The 17,726-nt window shown below is 37.9% G+C and overlaps 1 protein-coding gene across 1 annotated transcript in view; it reads left to right on the forward strand.

Annotated features, from left to right (window-relative positions):
• Positions 1–17,726, forward strand: part of larp (La related protein) — a 113,320-nt gene that overhangs the window by 73,885 nt on the left and 21,709 nt on the right. The window contains exons 4-7 of the mRNA XM_073090555.1: positions 11,819–11,938; positions 13,271–13,388; positions 13,904–14,017; positions 15,191–15,363. Of these exons, the coding sequence (XP_072946656.1) occupies positions 11,819–11,938; positions 13,271–13,388; positions 13,904–14,017; positions 15,191–15,363 (525 nt within the window). The remainder of the gene's footprint in view (positions 1–11,818; positions 11,939–13,270; positions 13,389–13,903; positions 14,018–15,190; positions 15,364–17,726) is intronic.

The raw sequence follows: 17,726 nt of genomic DNA on the forward strand, positions 1-17,726 counted from the left end.
TGTTTCTGTTATAACAGCAGTGTTAAGCGCTGCTGTGTTCTGGTTTGAAGAGTGTGGTAAGGGAGACATACTTAACCGAGACGTTCAAACTTAGTCCTCAGGTCAGGATTGATTATAGATGTACATGGGCGGCAGTAGCCACTTACCATCAGGATGAATGTATTATTGTACATTTGTTACTTCAATATAAAAAAAAAATAGTTTCGGAGCAAAATGGCTGTGACAGACAGACAGATTCACGAGTCATCCTGTAAGCGTTCCGTTTTTGGTTTTTTTCATACGGAACCCTAATATTTTTTTTAATTAAATCTTAAAGCTTTCAAACATAGAATTGTAATAAAAAATCAGGCCCATAGTATTTGCGTGATGATCATATAAACAGACAGACAGCTTTATTTTTTATATATTAGCAGTATCATAACATGTTTTCTATTACAATGTATGTGGCTATTATGATAAAATACTCCACGGTCAGTTTTGTATACGATCGTGATAAGATTCTTCTCGGTTCGACACATATGTGTTTAATAATGTTTACTACTCACATTGTGGAGTATATTGTGGATGGTGTTCAATGTCGTTGCTATGTGCGCAAGGAGATGTTACTGTTCCACTGCTGGGCGTGGGTCGCCTTAGAAATGTTTATTTTTTGTTTATTTATTCTTTATTGATCATATTTAAAAAAATGTGGTACAAAAGGTGGACTTGCTATAGCATTTTATACCAGTCAACCTACAGTCAACAACGTCCCTAGATGTGCAGAAAAACTAAAGGCGGTACAATTATAATAAAAGTGATAAAAGAATAGGAAATAAAATAAAAAGAAAAAGGGGGGGGGAGAGAGGAGATAGCACAAAATAAGAAAGAATGAGAGAAAGAGAAAAAAACGAAATAAGATGTAAATAGATAAGAAGTAAATAGGTAAATACATTTTATAATAAATTTTTACGTGAAAATGAAGAAAAATGGTGTAGACACAAATATCTAATATCTAATGTTTATGATTGGGGTAGAAATGACTTGCCAGGGTTAGGTTGACGGATATATCTACGTGGCTGACCGTAAGAGTGGCCACTGACACTATTGCCTTAAGACATAAAGTTATTGTAGACATACTTATCCGAGCCGTTCCAGCTTAGTCCTCAGGGGTAGCGGCGAATCTGGGAGTATGTGTATCCGTCTGTGTATTTCTGTAGCACCTACGGCGCTAGGAAAATCCTAGTGGCGTTCGGGAAACTTTTTTTTATAATATAGGAGTAGCAGACGAGCATGCAGTCCTCCTGATGGAAAGTGGCTACTGCCGCCCATGGACATCTGTAATTAACCCCAGATAGGATTAGATATTCCTACCTGAGGTCGGCCACAGATGCGCCGCTACCCCTGAGGATTAAGCTGGAACGCCTCGGAAAAGTCTGTCTCCCTTACCACACCCTTTAAACCGGAACGTAGCAGCGTCTAACACTGCTGTTATTAGGTAGAAATAGGTGTGGCGGTGGTGCCGCCGGAGTCGAATCACAAAGGGTTCTACCACCTTCGAAGACCACCACGTTATTTTCTATCTGATTGCGTAAGATAACGTTTACGTGCAGCTTGACATATGAGGTGTCGTTGGATTCGTCTAAACTGACGGAGTTACGCAGCCTATGTTACTTTACTTTTCAATTAATTATTTTACTCTGGTATTTTTTTCTATTTCCTAGTTTAAACCGTACTTAGTGATGTATAAAATTCCAACAGATATGAAACCTGCGTGCATAAAACGATTAAGTTTATAAGTATTACCAGCAAGTACATATAATAATGTATTCAACCTACTTTGAGTAATCAATTAGTGTTCACTAAGTTTACTTTGTAGTGTGGCATGTCGACCTATAACCAGTTGAAATAATAGGCGTTGTTATAACTTGTTATCATTACTGTCCCACTGCTGGGCACAAATCTTGCCTCTGTTTGAAAGGGGCCAAGGCTGCAATTGGTAGACCACACGGCTTCGAGTTCTCTTGGAAATTCTTCGTAAGAAGAACGCTGAAAAATAGCGATTTCTTGTATGGCGACTTTCATTTATTTTCGAGCTTTTTAATTTTTTTGTCTTTGCTGTTATTGCGGCCACTGCTATCTGTCTGTCTGTCTGTCTGGTTGTCTTTTCTTCACGCCCAAACCACTGAACCGATTTTAATGAAGTTTTGTACAAAGATAATCTGAGACCCGACAAAGGACACAGGATAGTTTTTATCCCGGAAATCCCACGGGAACTAGGGATGGCGATCTAAGATCAATTAATCAGAGAATCGATCTTTTAGACCCAAAACATCGATTATTTTAATCGATATTAGTAAGGGTTGAATCGTAAACTATGCATTTGATCAAGTGATGATCTTTAGCAAAGTTGAAGGTACGAATTTACAGCTTTATGTATGTTGGTATGTTATATTATTTTCTTTTAAGCGCGGGCGAAGCCGCGGGCAAATACTAGTACTCTATAAAAAAATCAAGTGTATTTATTACGGTCCAAGATAGAGCCCTGTGACAAACGACCAGACGGACAGACAGCGGAAGCTTAGTAATAGAGTCCCGTTTTTATCACATGGCCACGGAACCCATGTAGTATTGCAACTCTCATATCTATCTCCCTCGTTTCTCTCACATACACTCTCCCTCTCCCTCTCTCACTCTCCTTAAAATCTTGGAGCCTCGGAACTCGTGTATCTTTATGTATTATGTAAATGTCTATTTATGTGACTATATCTTCTAATGTACTTCGACGGATTCCTTTCCTAAATGATAGATTAAATCTTCATTAACAATTAATAACAGTTTAATAACTAACGATTCAACCCATGTCTTATCACACGTGACTTGTATAGTAATGTATGAACATATGACGTCATTATATTTGGTGTCATAAATCACATTTTATAGGAGTGCTTGCGGCTCTGGGATGACAGTGTATCAAAATGGATTTGTGGGGAGAAGCAATACGACTACGGAACCTTATTACTAAAGTAGCTGTGCCCCGCGGTTTCACCCGCGGTAAAAAGATACTGGGGCACAGCTGGTTCTAAAATATAAGTAGCCTAAGTTCCTCCTTATTACATCAGCTACTTGCCAATAAAAGTCCCGTCAAAATCGGTCCAGCAATTTCAGAGATTAGCCAGAACAAACAGACAGACAAAAATTGTAAAAAATGTTATTTTGGTGTATGTACCGTATGTATATTCATATGCATGTAGTAAAAAGCGGATATTTCTATATTAAAAACAGACACTTCAATTTTATTTATATGTGTAGATTTACTAAGCCTCCGCTGTATGTCTGTTTGTCACAGGGCTCTATCTCTTGAACCGTTAGAGATAGACACTTGACTTTTTACATCTATCTATTATGGTTCGAGAGATAGAGCGCCGTGACAGGCAGACAGACAGCGGCTTAGTTGTAGAGTTCCGTTTTTATCCTTTGGTTAAGGAACTCTAAAAGCGTTTTCATAATATTATTATTATTTTAATATGTAACCATAGATTAGTATAGATTACTCACTCCTAACAAGAAAATGTACCCAGTTTTGAGAATAAATAATTGCGTAAAAATGTTTTGCCACGTCTCCGTGCTAAAATGTCCCTGAAATATTCGAAATATTTATTTCATTATTACGTAAATTACGCAGTATTAGTTATTTACTCGTAAATTTTCTCTAAAAATGTTTTATTTGTCAAGAATTCAAAAAAATAACTTACTAAAATAAGCCGTTTGTGGCTTCATTCAATTTCAAGGCGGCGAAGTATCTTTACTAATCTATGTATGTAACGGGTACGTTGCATCTAAACTGTTTTTCCTGAAGTTTAACTGAACTGAGATTTTTGCAGTGACCACGATCCATGCAAGTATTCCAAGTATCTAAATATCGGCAAGAAAGAAATTAAATTCGCGTATCGTGAGTACCCGTTAAATATTAAAATGTATTAATTTTCCGATAACATTAGTCAATTTCACGTGTCATTGGAATGCTCTAGTCAGGATTCGAAGCTGGAATTTCAAAATAACTCATGTAGCGTCATCGACACAACTGTCGTGCGAAAAGTCGCCATTTTGTGACGATACACAACACATACACTTCATGACCAAAAATCCAGCTTACAATTATTATTACAGAGGCGAGCACCCCACGTGGGGCCGACCGAGCCCTTTTTAATGTGATCATAGCCCTTACTATGGGTACCGGTCGGTCGAGATGTGAGTGAGTTGTCAGTGAGATTGTGTCGATCATTTCGAAGTAGATGTGGATGGGTTGTTCGTTGTGTGTTATACGTAGTCGAGTATTATCGCGACATTTTTTTTCAAATTGTTTTTATGTATGCCCAAAATGCCATGTTTTACAATTGTCTATGCAAAATTTATATGTTCGGTTCTGCAAAGTATTGTGTTTTAAAATATTATTATTATTTATAATTAATGGTTTATGTAAAAATAACATCAAAAAATTTACGTATAGTGACAGACAGATAACACAATTCAAAAATATATTTGTTTCTTTCTTATTTTCTTTCCCTTTTGATTTCTGTCGTCGAACCAAAGTTCTATGCTTAGATTTTTTGTTACTCTGCTGCATGCACTCGAGTGATATTGGAACGCAGAAGATAAAAAACGCACAATGAGTTTTTATATAATAACTACATAATAGTGCGGCAATGAAGTCTTTCAAAAATTCAAAATGGCCGATATTATACGAAAAAATCTCGCCAATTCGTGCATTTATTGATGTTTGTGAACAAATAATTATAATTTTTTACAACAGCTAAACCTTTTAATAACGTATAGTTATCGCCAAGTTGCGAAAGAGCGGACTGCTAGTCCGTTCTGAAATTATTGCAAGCAGGTGTAGTCATACAATTTGCTATGGCGACGCGATTCATTTCTACATTCAGAGCGGACTAGCAGTTTTACGCGGACCATAACAAAAACATATTACTATTATGTATGTACAATGTATGTACATGGCATTAAGTAACCTCCATTATTAATTAAAATTTTACACAACATTCTTGCATGTTTATGGACATTTAAAACATGTAAGACGTTAATAATAATGTTATGTGCGATCCTTCACATTACATTCCCGAGAAATTCCGCATTTATTCGTTAAATCCTTACTAATATTATAAATCCGAAAGTAACTCTGTTTGTCTGTCTGTCTGTCTGTCTGTCTGGTTGTCTCTTCTTCACGCCCAAACCACTGAACCGATTTTAATGAAATGTTGTACAAAGATAGTCTGAGACCTGAGAAGGGACATAGGATAGTTTTTATCTCGGAAATGCCACGGGAACTAGGGATGACGATCTAAGATCGATTAATCGGAGAATCGATCTTTTTGACCCAAAACATCGATTATTTTAATCGATATTAGTATGGATTGAATCGTAAACTATGCATTTGATCAAGTGATGATCTTTAGCAAAGTTGAAGGTTCGAATTTTCAGTTTTATGTATGTTAGTATGTTATGTTATTTTCTTTTAAACGCGGGCGAAGCCGCGGGCAAAAACTAGTGATAAATAATTCTACAAATAACAACATAACAATATACCATTACGGAACTGTGAATATCATAAGTCACATAATTTACGTATTTACCGCGTATTAAATATCGTAAATACATACAATTCAATAAAAAAATATTGTCATTACTTGTACTATTAATAACAGAACCATTATGTAAATGACAACGAACGAAAAAAAATGAAAAACAAGATCATTAAAGTACAAATTTCCCTCTCACATTCATTAGCGAACGGCATTCGTTAAAACCTGTGATATTTAACATAATCGACAAGCGTTCGAGAAACGCGACCTTGGTAAACTGTTAGAGGGAGATAGCGATATCGAGCGCGCAACGTGGAGACCACGAGGCGCGCCGCCGTACCGATCTTTTAGGTTATGTTATGTCATCTAACGAACAAGGTGTTCTTTATTTGAAATTTAATTCGAATTGCAATTACTATCGGTTCTCGATTAATTCTTTGTTTGTTTGTGTGTGTGATTTTGTGTTTCAACACGTGTTGTGTATGTGAAAGTGCGGATTCGGCCATGTTGTCGAATGCCGATGACGTTACTCGTAATGCAGATAATAATTTGTATCTAACCAAATAAGTGTTTTAACAATTTTAATTTCAATGATAGAGTCTTTTAAGTGATATTTTCGAAGCAATCTATTGTATGGTGACATTGTAATCGGTCAGATTGATAAGTCATATTTGTCTATGTAAAAACAGTTTTTTATTAGTGTTTTATTTGATATGTAGAGCGGTATGTAGAGTGATGAAATTATGTACAATACAAGAATAATGTCGGTTAAGATGTGTACAGAGAGGTAGAGGCAATGTGTCTTTTCTCATAATAAACTTACAAATTCTTCAACGAACAAGTTGTATGACTCTATTACATGAGTATGTCGATAACAAATGATTGAATTGCATTCCTTTATTCATATGTGTTGAGTAGAGTCAATGTGATGTTCTTATGAAGTAAATATAGTAAACGCAAATTACTAAAATGTCAATCGATATAGAGTAAATAAAGATAATGCACATTATTAAAGAAAATATGCAAGTTAAGCGACTCTACCACACAATAATATTCACTACAAATGGTTTAGTCTCTTGTTATAAATGTTAGGTAGAGTCAGGCATTAATTATCTAAAAGTAACAATCGATATAGAGTGGAATAGATGTAAGAGTTCGTATTTTTCAACTATAAGCGACTCTATCTCGTAATTATATTGATAACAAATGATTGAATTAGTCTCTGGTAAGTGTTATTAGTTTGAGTCAGTGGTTTTGAATTCCATATCAACATTCAACATGAAATAGAGTGGAAGTAGAGTAGGCAAATTATTTTTCAACTAAAAGTGACTTAAACGACTCTATCTCATATACTGATAAGAAATGATTGAATTACTTTCTTATAAATGTCATTAATTAGAGTCGGTGGCTTTTCATTCCATATCAACAACCGATATGAAATAGAATGGATGTAGAGTAGACAAATTATTATTCAACTAAAAGTAACATAGCGACTCTATCTGATAATTGTATTGATAACAAATTATCGAATTATTCTCTTCGTATATATATAGAGTCAGTGAGTTCTTTTTAAAAATCAACAATTAAAGTAAAGTAGAGTAGGTATATAGACTACTCACCCAAATTGTTTTTGATCTGAAAGCGAGTAAAGTGGCTCTATTTCTTGATATTGAACTGAAATATGGTTGAATCTTCGTATATGTTAGGTAGAGTATTGACTCTCTTCTCTCATGTTCTTTAACAAGATCGACAAGAATTTCTAAAATTATATAGAGTAGATCAATTATTTTCTACGTTCTTAAACAAGTATTTCTACCTCGATTCGTCGTCAACCCATCACTGTCCCACTGCTGGGCACGGGTCTCCTATCAGAGTGAGTTTTGGCCAAAGACCACTTCACTGGCCTCTTAAAAATGATAAATAAATTTCCAATACGCTCATTATACTTCGAAATACAGAGGCGGATCTGAACCCCGGACCCCAGATCGAGAAATCAAGTTGCCAACCACTAGACTTACTGCTTATAAATATTTAATGTAACTGTAAAAATATTATATAACACTAGCTGACCCGACAAACGTTGTGTTGCCATATAAATAAAAAAATGTTAAGGGTGAACAACCCTTATCACTTAGGGGGATGAAAAATAGATGTTGGCCGATTCTCATAGATACCGGATAAGCACAAAAAATTTCATCAAAATCGGTCAAGCCGTTTCGGAGGAGTATGGCAATGAAAACTGTGACACGAGAATTTTATATATTAGATTTTCGCTCTTCGGAAGTACGATCGATCGTTATATTCGACCCTTTGTCATATACACCTGCCCTAAGTAAAAGGTGGTTTGAAACGGGTAATAGTCCGCGTCAAACTGCTAGTCCGCCTATTTCTGCCTAATAACAGCAGTGTTAGGCGCTGCTGTGTTCCGTTTTGAAGGGTGTGGTAAGGGAGACATACTTTTCCGAGGCGTTCCAGCTTAGTCCTCAGGGATAGTGGCGCATCTGTGGCCGTCCTCAGGTAGGAATATCTAATCCTATCTGTGGTTGATTACAGATGTCCATGGGCGGCAGTAGCTTACCATCAAATGGACTGCATGCTCGTCTGCTACTCCTATATTATAAAAAAACATACACTGTAAAAACAAACACGTGTTTATCTATTACGGATTAAAAGATAGAGCCCTGCATACCTAAGAAATCTTACAACATTTTTGAAATATTTTTTTTAAAGATGAATAAAAACCAAAATTAACATAATTAGTAACGGAACTAGATCAAAATTTTCTATTATAACTTTTTTCTAGTAATTTCGCAGAAAAATGTCATGACAGAATTTTGATACAGGAGTTTTCAAGGAGTAATTTTGACCATACATTTTTAATGCGTTATATTTCCATAAATTTTGATAGAGGAGTTTTCAGAGATTAATTTTGACCATAAATTTATAATGCATTATATTTTCCATATCTCTATATATACCCGGTAACCTATAGCCGCACATGAACCGGACAACCGTACATTCGAACCGGTCCCCGTACGCTTCCACCACACTTAAATGTCACCCTCATTTACAACATATTGTCGTTAAGGTATATGTCATGCGCATATATTATGGCAGTTGTTATGTCGCGACCAACTGTATCGATACAGTTTTGGATTGGGCCTTTATAACTGGTTTTTGGTTTATCTATATGTTATATTGAAAGTATGTGGTTTGTATGTTTGTATGTCTTTAGGGTTCCGTGGCCAAGGGATATAAACGGAACTATTACTAAGCCTCCGCTGTCTGTCAGTCCGTCACAGGGCTCTATCTCTTGTACCGTAATAGGTAGACACTTGCAAGTATTCACACAGTGCCGGCATAGTAACATAATCGATTTGTTTAAATATGTAACAACAAATACTAAAAAGAATAAAAATAAAATAATAAAAACATTAAAAATAGAGGGGGGTTCATATATATTGATGATTTTTTGATTTATCTATTGCCCCATAATAGGTAGGCACGTTTTCGAATTCTATATCATCATCATCATCATCATCATCATGAACCCATTATTGTCCCACTGCTGGGCACGGGTCTCCCCTCATAAGAAGAAGCATTAGGCCATACTCCACCGCGCTCGCCAAGTGCGTATTGGTAGACTTCACATATCTTTGAGATTTTTTTTTTATAAATCTCTCAGGTATGCAGGTTTCCTCACGATGTTTTCACCGTTTTCTATATCTTCAATGTTAAGCCGAAGTCCTTACCATTTGTCGTTTTATACTTGTTAATAATCAATCAATCTATCTTTCAATACATATATCTTCCGCCTACCTAAAGATTGAAATTTAAGTTTCTAGGAGGAGAAAATGTCAACACTCGATCTCTGTAGACAAAACATTAGATAGATCCATTATTGAAACGACCGTATATTTATAACACAGTTACACAGATAGATTGAAGGTCACCTATCGATTGTTTTAAGAGTTAACCCGTCGGTTATCACGATCGAGGTTGCAGGTTAAAGGTTAATTGTGATAGGTATGAAGTGATAGGTTATTTATATGCACTTACTATCTTTAAAAAATAAATTACATTGTCGGCAAATTGTTATTGCATTTTGTTTAACACTTTCGTAATTGCGTTATCAATGTATTTGTTAAGGTTTTAAATGAATTTTGAGAAAAAATGATCACTCTGTATTTATTTAACATGCTTTTTCACTGTTCTGTTTCTATTTAGCTCCTTAGGGGGTCAGTTTCTTAAAGGTTATTATTAAATTATATATATATAATTTCTTAAAAGGTAGAGCAAGTTTGGATTGATCTGTAGGAGGTATCAGCATCAAAAAGGTGTGGTGGTGGTATCTTCTCGATCGAACTGGCTCTACCACCCCCTATTTTCCACCCCCTGTTGTTAATAAATCAATCTATCAATTTTTTGTCTATCAAAGATTATGTAATATAAAAGGTCATACTCATATTATTATATCGATCTTTGGTAGGAAAAGCATAAGATAGATTGAATATTAATAACGGGCGTAAATCTGTAATCCAATCGAATCCAAATCTCTTAACCACGAATTTAAATTCTATTCACAGCCGTTAACTATTAAACATTCCGTTAAACTTTAACAAATCAAAAAAAAGTTTAAGTCATGATAAACAATAGTTGAACGTGTATACAAAGTGTATTGCGTAAAGTGAGTGCAGTGTCGAGAATGTCCCATTGAGTGTATAGTGTCGGGACGCTGGAGTGCGTGTGTCTTGAGAGCATGACAGCCGGCGTGACCGCGCGCCGGAAGGCCAAGGCGAAGCGGAGCTGGGCGAAGGTGGAGAATGATGCTCAAGTGAGTATTATAGACGTGGTTGATGTGACTAATAAGGCCCAGTGGCTAGAACGTCATCATTTTTATTTTGTTAGGTTTTTTAAGTTGCGCCCTTTAGGGGTCATAAGCTAAGGCCAAGGCGAAGAGGAGCTGGGCGAAGATGGAGAATGATGCCCAAGTGATTATTGTAGAGGTGGTTGATGTGTCTACTACGGCCCCGTGGCTAGTACGGTGTTGTTTTTATTTAATTAGGATTTTAGTTAGTTGCGCCCCTTAGGGGTCATAAGCTCTACGATACGTGTGTCTTGAGAGCATGACAGCCGTCGTGACCGCGCGCCGGAAGGCCAAGGCGAAGCGGAGCTGGGCGAAGATGGAGAATGATGCTCAAGTGAGTATTTTAGAGGTGGTGGTGTGACTTATACGGCCCTGAGGCTAGAACGTCTTTTTTATTTTGTTAGGTTTTTTAAATTGCGCCCCTTAGGGGTCATAAGCTAAGGCCAAGGCGAAGAGGAGGAGGTGGCTGATGTGGCTAATGCGGCCCAGTGGCTAGAACGACGTCTTTTTTTATTTAGTTAGGTTTTTAACATGCGCCCCTGAGGGGTCATAAGCTCTATACGTTACGACTCAATGGATAGTCGCAACGTAACAAGGGATTACTCATTTGCACCCTTGGTGGTAATAATTTCAGTATGTCTATGAAAATGAGCTTGCTAGAAATACACACGTAAGTGTATCCCTTTAAGCTCACCTTTAGAAACCCAGCAGGTGTACACGGCTGATTTATTTTAATTATAGTTTGGGAACCTCTGTAAAAGACTAACGTATTTCGGATGTAAGAATAACGTATTTTCCGTATTAGTTGGCGAGCCTATGATGCTCGCCATTAACCTTTGATTGACCCCTGACCTTAAGGTGTTTAAAACAATGACCTTACCATCAAGTGGACGGCATGTTCGTTTACTATTCTAATTTATAATTATCGACTTGTATTTATTATAAAAATAAACTGACCGTTTATAATTATGCCTATGTTACTCCCGCAATTTAGACGAATCCAACGACACCGTATGTAGGCACATACATACATACATTTAGGGGATTGCAAGCCGGACTACTGCTCCGGGGCCACCATAAGAGAGGTCATAGAAAAGAGCAAGAAAATATCTAAATTTCGACGGTTCAGCGAGTTAAAAGATGTCGTATTGTCTGCTTTTCCAGACCCCTTGTAATAATTTTATTTTTGCCAATAAATTTTTGTAGGGCGAAAAAAATTCGGAAATTTTTTAGGGGCGACACTCTTTGGTTGTCTCACGTCACTCCTTGGTTGCTCCAGGGCCTCCGCGCCTTTGTACTAAAGGGCATGTATATATAATTACATACATATGTTCGTATTACATTTCCCAAACTAAACCCCCGCCTCCATTTGTTCCAGGCGTCAGACTTCACGGACATAGGCGACTGGCCGACGCTGGGCGCCGCCGTCGCGGGCGCGCGGTGCCACTCCACGCCGCCGCCGCACGACGCCGACCCGGCCCACCATAACGGGAATGCGGTGAGTGGTGGCTTCCATTCCATTAGTTGGTATAGGCTAATCGGTGATCGTCTGCTGTTTTTCTCTCGAGGGGGAAACCAAAAGGTATTTGGTGCTGTGGGAGCGACACGGGGTTATGTGGGATATTTACCGCACTAAAACCCCCCGGTGGCCGTCCTCAACTCTGGGTAGAGGACTTGGGGATCTCCAAAGGAACGCAAGCGGAGCGGAGCAAGAATTTTTCTCTCGAGGGGGAAACCTTCAAAAGGTACCCGGTGCCGTGCTGTGGGAGCGACACGGCGTTATTGATCGGTAACCTCGCCTCATAGGTTACTGTTATCTTAAACCTTAGGAGAGAAAATGCATTTGATTGGCTTCAGGTAGTACCTTTTTATTTTTTTGATGACGAGGGGAACCTTCAAAAATGCAGCGGGAGCAACACGGGTTTATGTGGGGAGTTTGCCGACCTAAAACTCCCTCGGCGGCCGTCCTCGGCGCTGTGTAGAGGACTCCGGGAACTCCGGGACTCGGGATAATGTAGGAGTAGCAGACGAGCATGCAGTCCATCTGATGGTAAGTGGCTACTACCACCCATGGACATTTGTAATCAACCCCAGATAGGATTAGATATTCCTACCTGAGGTCGGCTACAGATGCGCCGCTACCCCTGAGGACTAAGCTGGAACGCCTCGGAAATGTATGTCTCCCTTACCACCTTCAAACCAGAACACAGCAGCGCTTAACACTGCTGTTATAAGAGAAATAGGTGTGTAGATACTTTTGTGAAGGACTTAACGTGCCCTCCGACACACAGTAGAGGACTTTCCCGTTATGAATGCCTCTCATTTTCTTCATGGAAATGGTGGGTTACGCTAACGGGGATATTAGTATTGTTTTCTTGAGACATTAAACTGAAAATTTGTTTTCAAGTTCAGTTGTCAATAGAAAGCACATTTATATTTCTATAGCAGGTCTCCTCTCTAGATGAGAAGGATGAGGCCATAGTCCACCGCGCTGGCCAAGTGCGTATTGGTAGACTTTACATATGAATGAGATTTTTTTATTTTAAGATCTCTCGTATATGCAAGTTTCCTCACGATGATTTCTTTCACCGTTACAGCAAGTGATAATTAATTTTTAATATTAATTGAAAAATCTGTGTTGTGTGCCTGGGATTCAAATCTCGAACCTTTCGATTGAGAGACCGGTTTTCACCCACTCTAATCTTATCTGAGGTTGATTACAGATGTCCACGGGCGGCAGTAGCCACTTACCATCAGGTGAACTGCATGCTTGTCAGTTACTGTAAAATTATGGAAAAAATAATAACTATTATATGTTTAATGTTTCCAGGACCAAGAGCGGAAGCCGCTGGAGGAGCAGCCGCCCAGGGTGGAGAAAGTGGAGCCGGCGTACAATCACCAGGGCCACGTGGACAAGCACGCGCACATGGACAAGAATAAGGCAGCCGGTGAGTTTTGTGCCTGGATTCAAATTGTAGCAGAAAATCAGGTGGCATTGCAGTCCACCTGATCGTAAGTCACTACTATGTGCAATACCAGATATGATTAAATTTCTACATGATGTCGACTTCTCCGGAGTCGAACCACAAAGTTCTACTGTCTTCAAAGAAAAGAAAGTTTATCTGATAGTAAGCAGACTTGACCATCCATGGGCAACATGGATGATTAAGCGGAGAGGATATGCCGGACTCTTACCAGTTAAAACCTCACGTCGTTCCTCTGGACGCCCTTTGTATACTCTTCTCTGTGTGGTGTTTACGACGGTATGCGACCACACATACTGCCGTCTTTCCCGGAGTCGCTAGCCGGGCGGTTCGAGCTCTCACTCTTGCAACCCTTAACGCCGTAAGCCCCTTTTAGTCGCCTCTTACGACAAGCAGGGGATACCGTAGCCCTATTCTAGTCCCGGGACTGCAGGGATAGTTGTAAAGTAATCTAACCAAACATTATTATGTGTTCACAGCGGGCAAGAGCGGCAACAAGTCGGGCAAACACAAATGGGTGCCGCTCGACATCGACGTGAAGGCGGCGCGGCCGGGGAAGCATGGCCCACCGCACCCCGTCAGGCTGGATAATGGTGAGTGGGGGTCTATGACCATTGCTGTATTGATGAGGGCTGGGGAGCACTTGAAATGTTGGTAAATTATACGGGAAAATTGTTTGTTGTGAGGACTGCAAGGTCAACGAGACTTGGGGAACTTTGAGGGTTTACTGAGGGGAAGATTACGATTCTGGCACCATTGTTATGTTGATAAGGTCTAAGGAAGTCTGGGGGTGTTGGGAACATTTTACGGAAAAATTGTTTGTTGTGAAGGCAAAGTGGTTTGGGAAGCATTGCCTGATGCACCCCGTTAGGCTGGACATCGGCATATATATTTTTTATAATATAGGAATAGCAGATGAGCATGCAGTCCACTAGATGGTAAGTGGCTACTGCCGCCCATGGACATCTGTAATCAACCCCAGATAGGAGATTAGATATTCCTACCTGGGGTCGACCACAGGTGAGCCGTTACCCCTGAGGACTAAGTTGGAACGCGTCGGACAAGTCTCCCTTACCACACTTCAAACCAGAACACGGCAGCGCTTAACTCTGCTGTCATAACAGAAAAAATGGGTGTGGCGGTGGTGCCGCCGATTTCGTCCCGTTATTTAGGCCTCACATTACCAATATGGAATTGTTGGGTTACGCAATACGGGTACATTATTACTTTCTCTTGAACATTATGCGCTGAAAATGTATTGTTTGTTTTCGGTTGGTTTGAGTGAAATACATTTATCTCGTAAATATGAATTAGTTGGTGTAAGCTAATGTTAGTTCATAAACTAACATAGATTTTGATATTTTGGAATGGTTAGGGAATTTTACATGAATTGCTTTAATTATCCGTATAAAAGTACTATCATTTATGTGGTAAAATACAATATTCATTTATTGTGCTATCATACACAAACGTGACAATTTATATTAGATAAGTAAATAATATAATATATAGACACAAGCGCAGGCATACATTTTCTTCATAAAGAGAGGGGGATACTTCCTCCCCTGCGCCGCGCCGGCGGTCTACTCTCCCTCCCTCCTTCTTACGAATTTACGATTAGTTTCCTGACGCAAGTTTAACATTTTTTTCCATCATAAAAAGTGCACAACGTCGCTTAAGAAGTTTTCACTTCAAAATATGCATTAATAGTTACATTGTTAGACGCAATATAAAATTGTATACTAAATACCCCCCTTTCCCCCCAGACACGTCGTCACTGAACGGCGAGGAGGCGCGCGGTCGGGGCGGAGCCCGAGGCCGGGGCGCCACTAGAGCGCGGGGCGGACGCCGCGGGGCGCCGCGCCCGGCCTCCGCCCTCCCCGCACATCCGCACCATCTGTACCACGCTCACGAGTATAACCATCATGATATGCAGCAGGTAAATACAACACACACAACGCTAAGATACAGACCGCGCCAAACTTCTAGTCCGCTCTGAATACAGAGTTAATTAATGCTAAATATAACAGTAACTTCGACGGTAACGATAGAATGTGACAATTCTGTGTTGCACCAATTTATTTGTCACTAACGTCACTCGTGTCGCTGTCATCACAAATTTTTAGTCGACATTGACAGATAGGGAGGTTGATAAAAACTGTAACTTTAACTGATCGTAATCGAGCGGTTAATTTTCAGTGTTAGTCATGCTTATGACGTAAATTCAACCTTAATTAAAATGGTGCATCTAATCAATATTTAGGATTTGACGGTTGGTTAAGGTTTTGTAGACGTCAGTTACATGATGCAACCCACCCTAAGATACACGTCATGCTGTTTACACGAATCTGACTGGTTGCACGACTCAAATAAATTAATTTTACAAGAGTCACTAAAAAAAAAAAAAATTAACGTATAAATATTAATTTACAAATTGTATCACAAGCTTGCTAAAATTCACCAGCTAAAATTCTAAATTTGACGAAATTAAAAATAATATATATAAAAAAATGGTGGTGACATTCAGCAAGTCGTCAAGAGATGGCGCTACACGTTTCTGAACGTTTCTGAATCACGGTATCGAAGTTTTCTCAATAATTTTCATATATACATACAAGCTCCGAACTAAGATTGTTATTCTCGGACATAATCTCCTTATGCCAAATTGTCAAATTTCAGACTTCAGTATTTAAAAATTTATTAATATTGTTTTTTTAGTCATAATTAATGAATAATAATATTATTAATAATTAATATTTATAGTCGCTTGCTCCTACAAACAATTAATTTGCATTCTATAAAGAGTCCATCGCACCTTAAAATTGTTTTTAACAAACTTTTGTTTTTTTTCTTGTATTTTTTTCGGGGCAAAACGCATTGGCTGAGCGCGTTTTGTCCCTGGTATGACTATCTTTCTTAATCACATGAAAATTCGATCAAAAATATTGAAAGGTTTGATTCAAAATTTATATTTTTGTAAGCTCATATGATCAAATGTCTATCAGTTTAAGTACTAAGTACGGATTCGTATTATACCAATACTAGAGTAGTATACTATAATTTGAAAATTTCTTTCAATAGGAGATCCATGTCGACTAGTGGGACTATAAAAAATATTTTAATAATATAATTGTATATATTTACATACATTTCTATGATATTTTTGGACTTTTTAATATTTTTGGTCGAGTTTCTAGAAGGATATTTCATACCTAAACGTGTTCCCCCCACTCCCCCTCCATACATTAAAAAGCATACATCAAAATGAAATCATATATTTAGTCATATACTCGTATAATATTTTTTTAGTATTATTTCATATTTGTTTTTTGCATTTATTCATTGGAATCAGGGTTTTTTATGCTTTGCATGCATGTTGTAATAATTGTATATTTATATATGCATTATTAAAATTAATTTTATACATATTTCTAATATACACTTATTTATATTTACGAAAGTGCTGTAACGTGGGTAACATGCTTTGAAAGACTTTTAATGCCATATTATCCATTTCAAATGTTTATATACAACGAAGCAAAAAAAAAAACATAAATGCTTTCTTTCGTAGTGTAGAAATATATGCAATAAAATCGTAAAATAATGCTTAAAAGCAGGCAATTCTGAGTCATCTGTCTGTTGCAAAGGTAGCGTCAGTCATTTGATTATTATGTAACCAGAATTTTAGTAATTTTTCCGCTCTCCTACTACTGCCATGTCAGTGAAAGTACGCAAAACTCTTTCCCCCCTACCCTACTTAGACATTGGGATGAGAACCTACGAAATTTTGCAAAAAAGTAATAAATATGGCTGACGTAATTACCAGAACAATTTCAGAACCAAAGTGGCGAAAAATATACCTCTCACTCGTTTTGAATACGGTGTGAAAGAGAAACATGTTCCAAAAAAGTCTATGTACATCAGTTCTTGGAATTAAGAATGAGTATTATGAAATCTTTTGAATAGCAAAAAGTTTAAGCAATAATTTCATAACATATATGGGTTTTATATATATTTTTGACTAACGTTTTTTTTATATTTTTTTATATTCGACTAATAATGGTTATTCATTATCATCGATGGGTTACATTAAACATGTGGCGGCTTCGGTTACGATTGTTTGAGAACGGACCCGACTATGTGCTCGGTAGATGGCGCTGTTTACAATTATAGAATTTTGTCGTTTTTATTTGGTTTTACGAAGATTTATGATGTTAGTGTGACGTATGACACGTTGTACGTACGATTGTATGCAGTTGTAAGAAGTAAGATAGTAGAGTAATAAATAATAAGGAATATTCG

The sequence above is a fragment of the Epargyreus clarus genome, unplaced genomic scaffold (genome assembly GCF_041222505.1).
Source record: "Epargyreus clarus isolate Ecla_fem2 unplaced genomic scaffold, WU_Ecla_fem_2.2 ptg000033l, whole genome shotgun sequence".
NCBI lineage: Eukaryota > Metazoa > Arthropoda > Insecta > Lepidoptera > Hesperiidae > Epargyreus > Epargyreus clarus.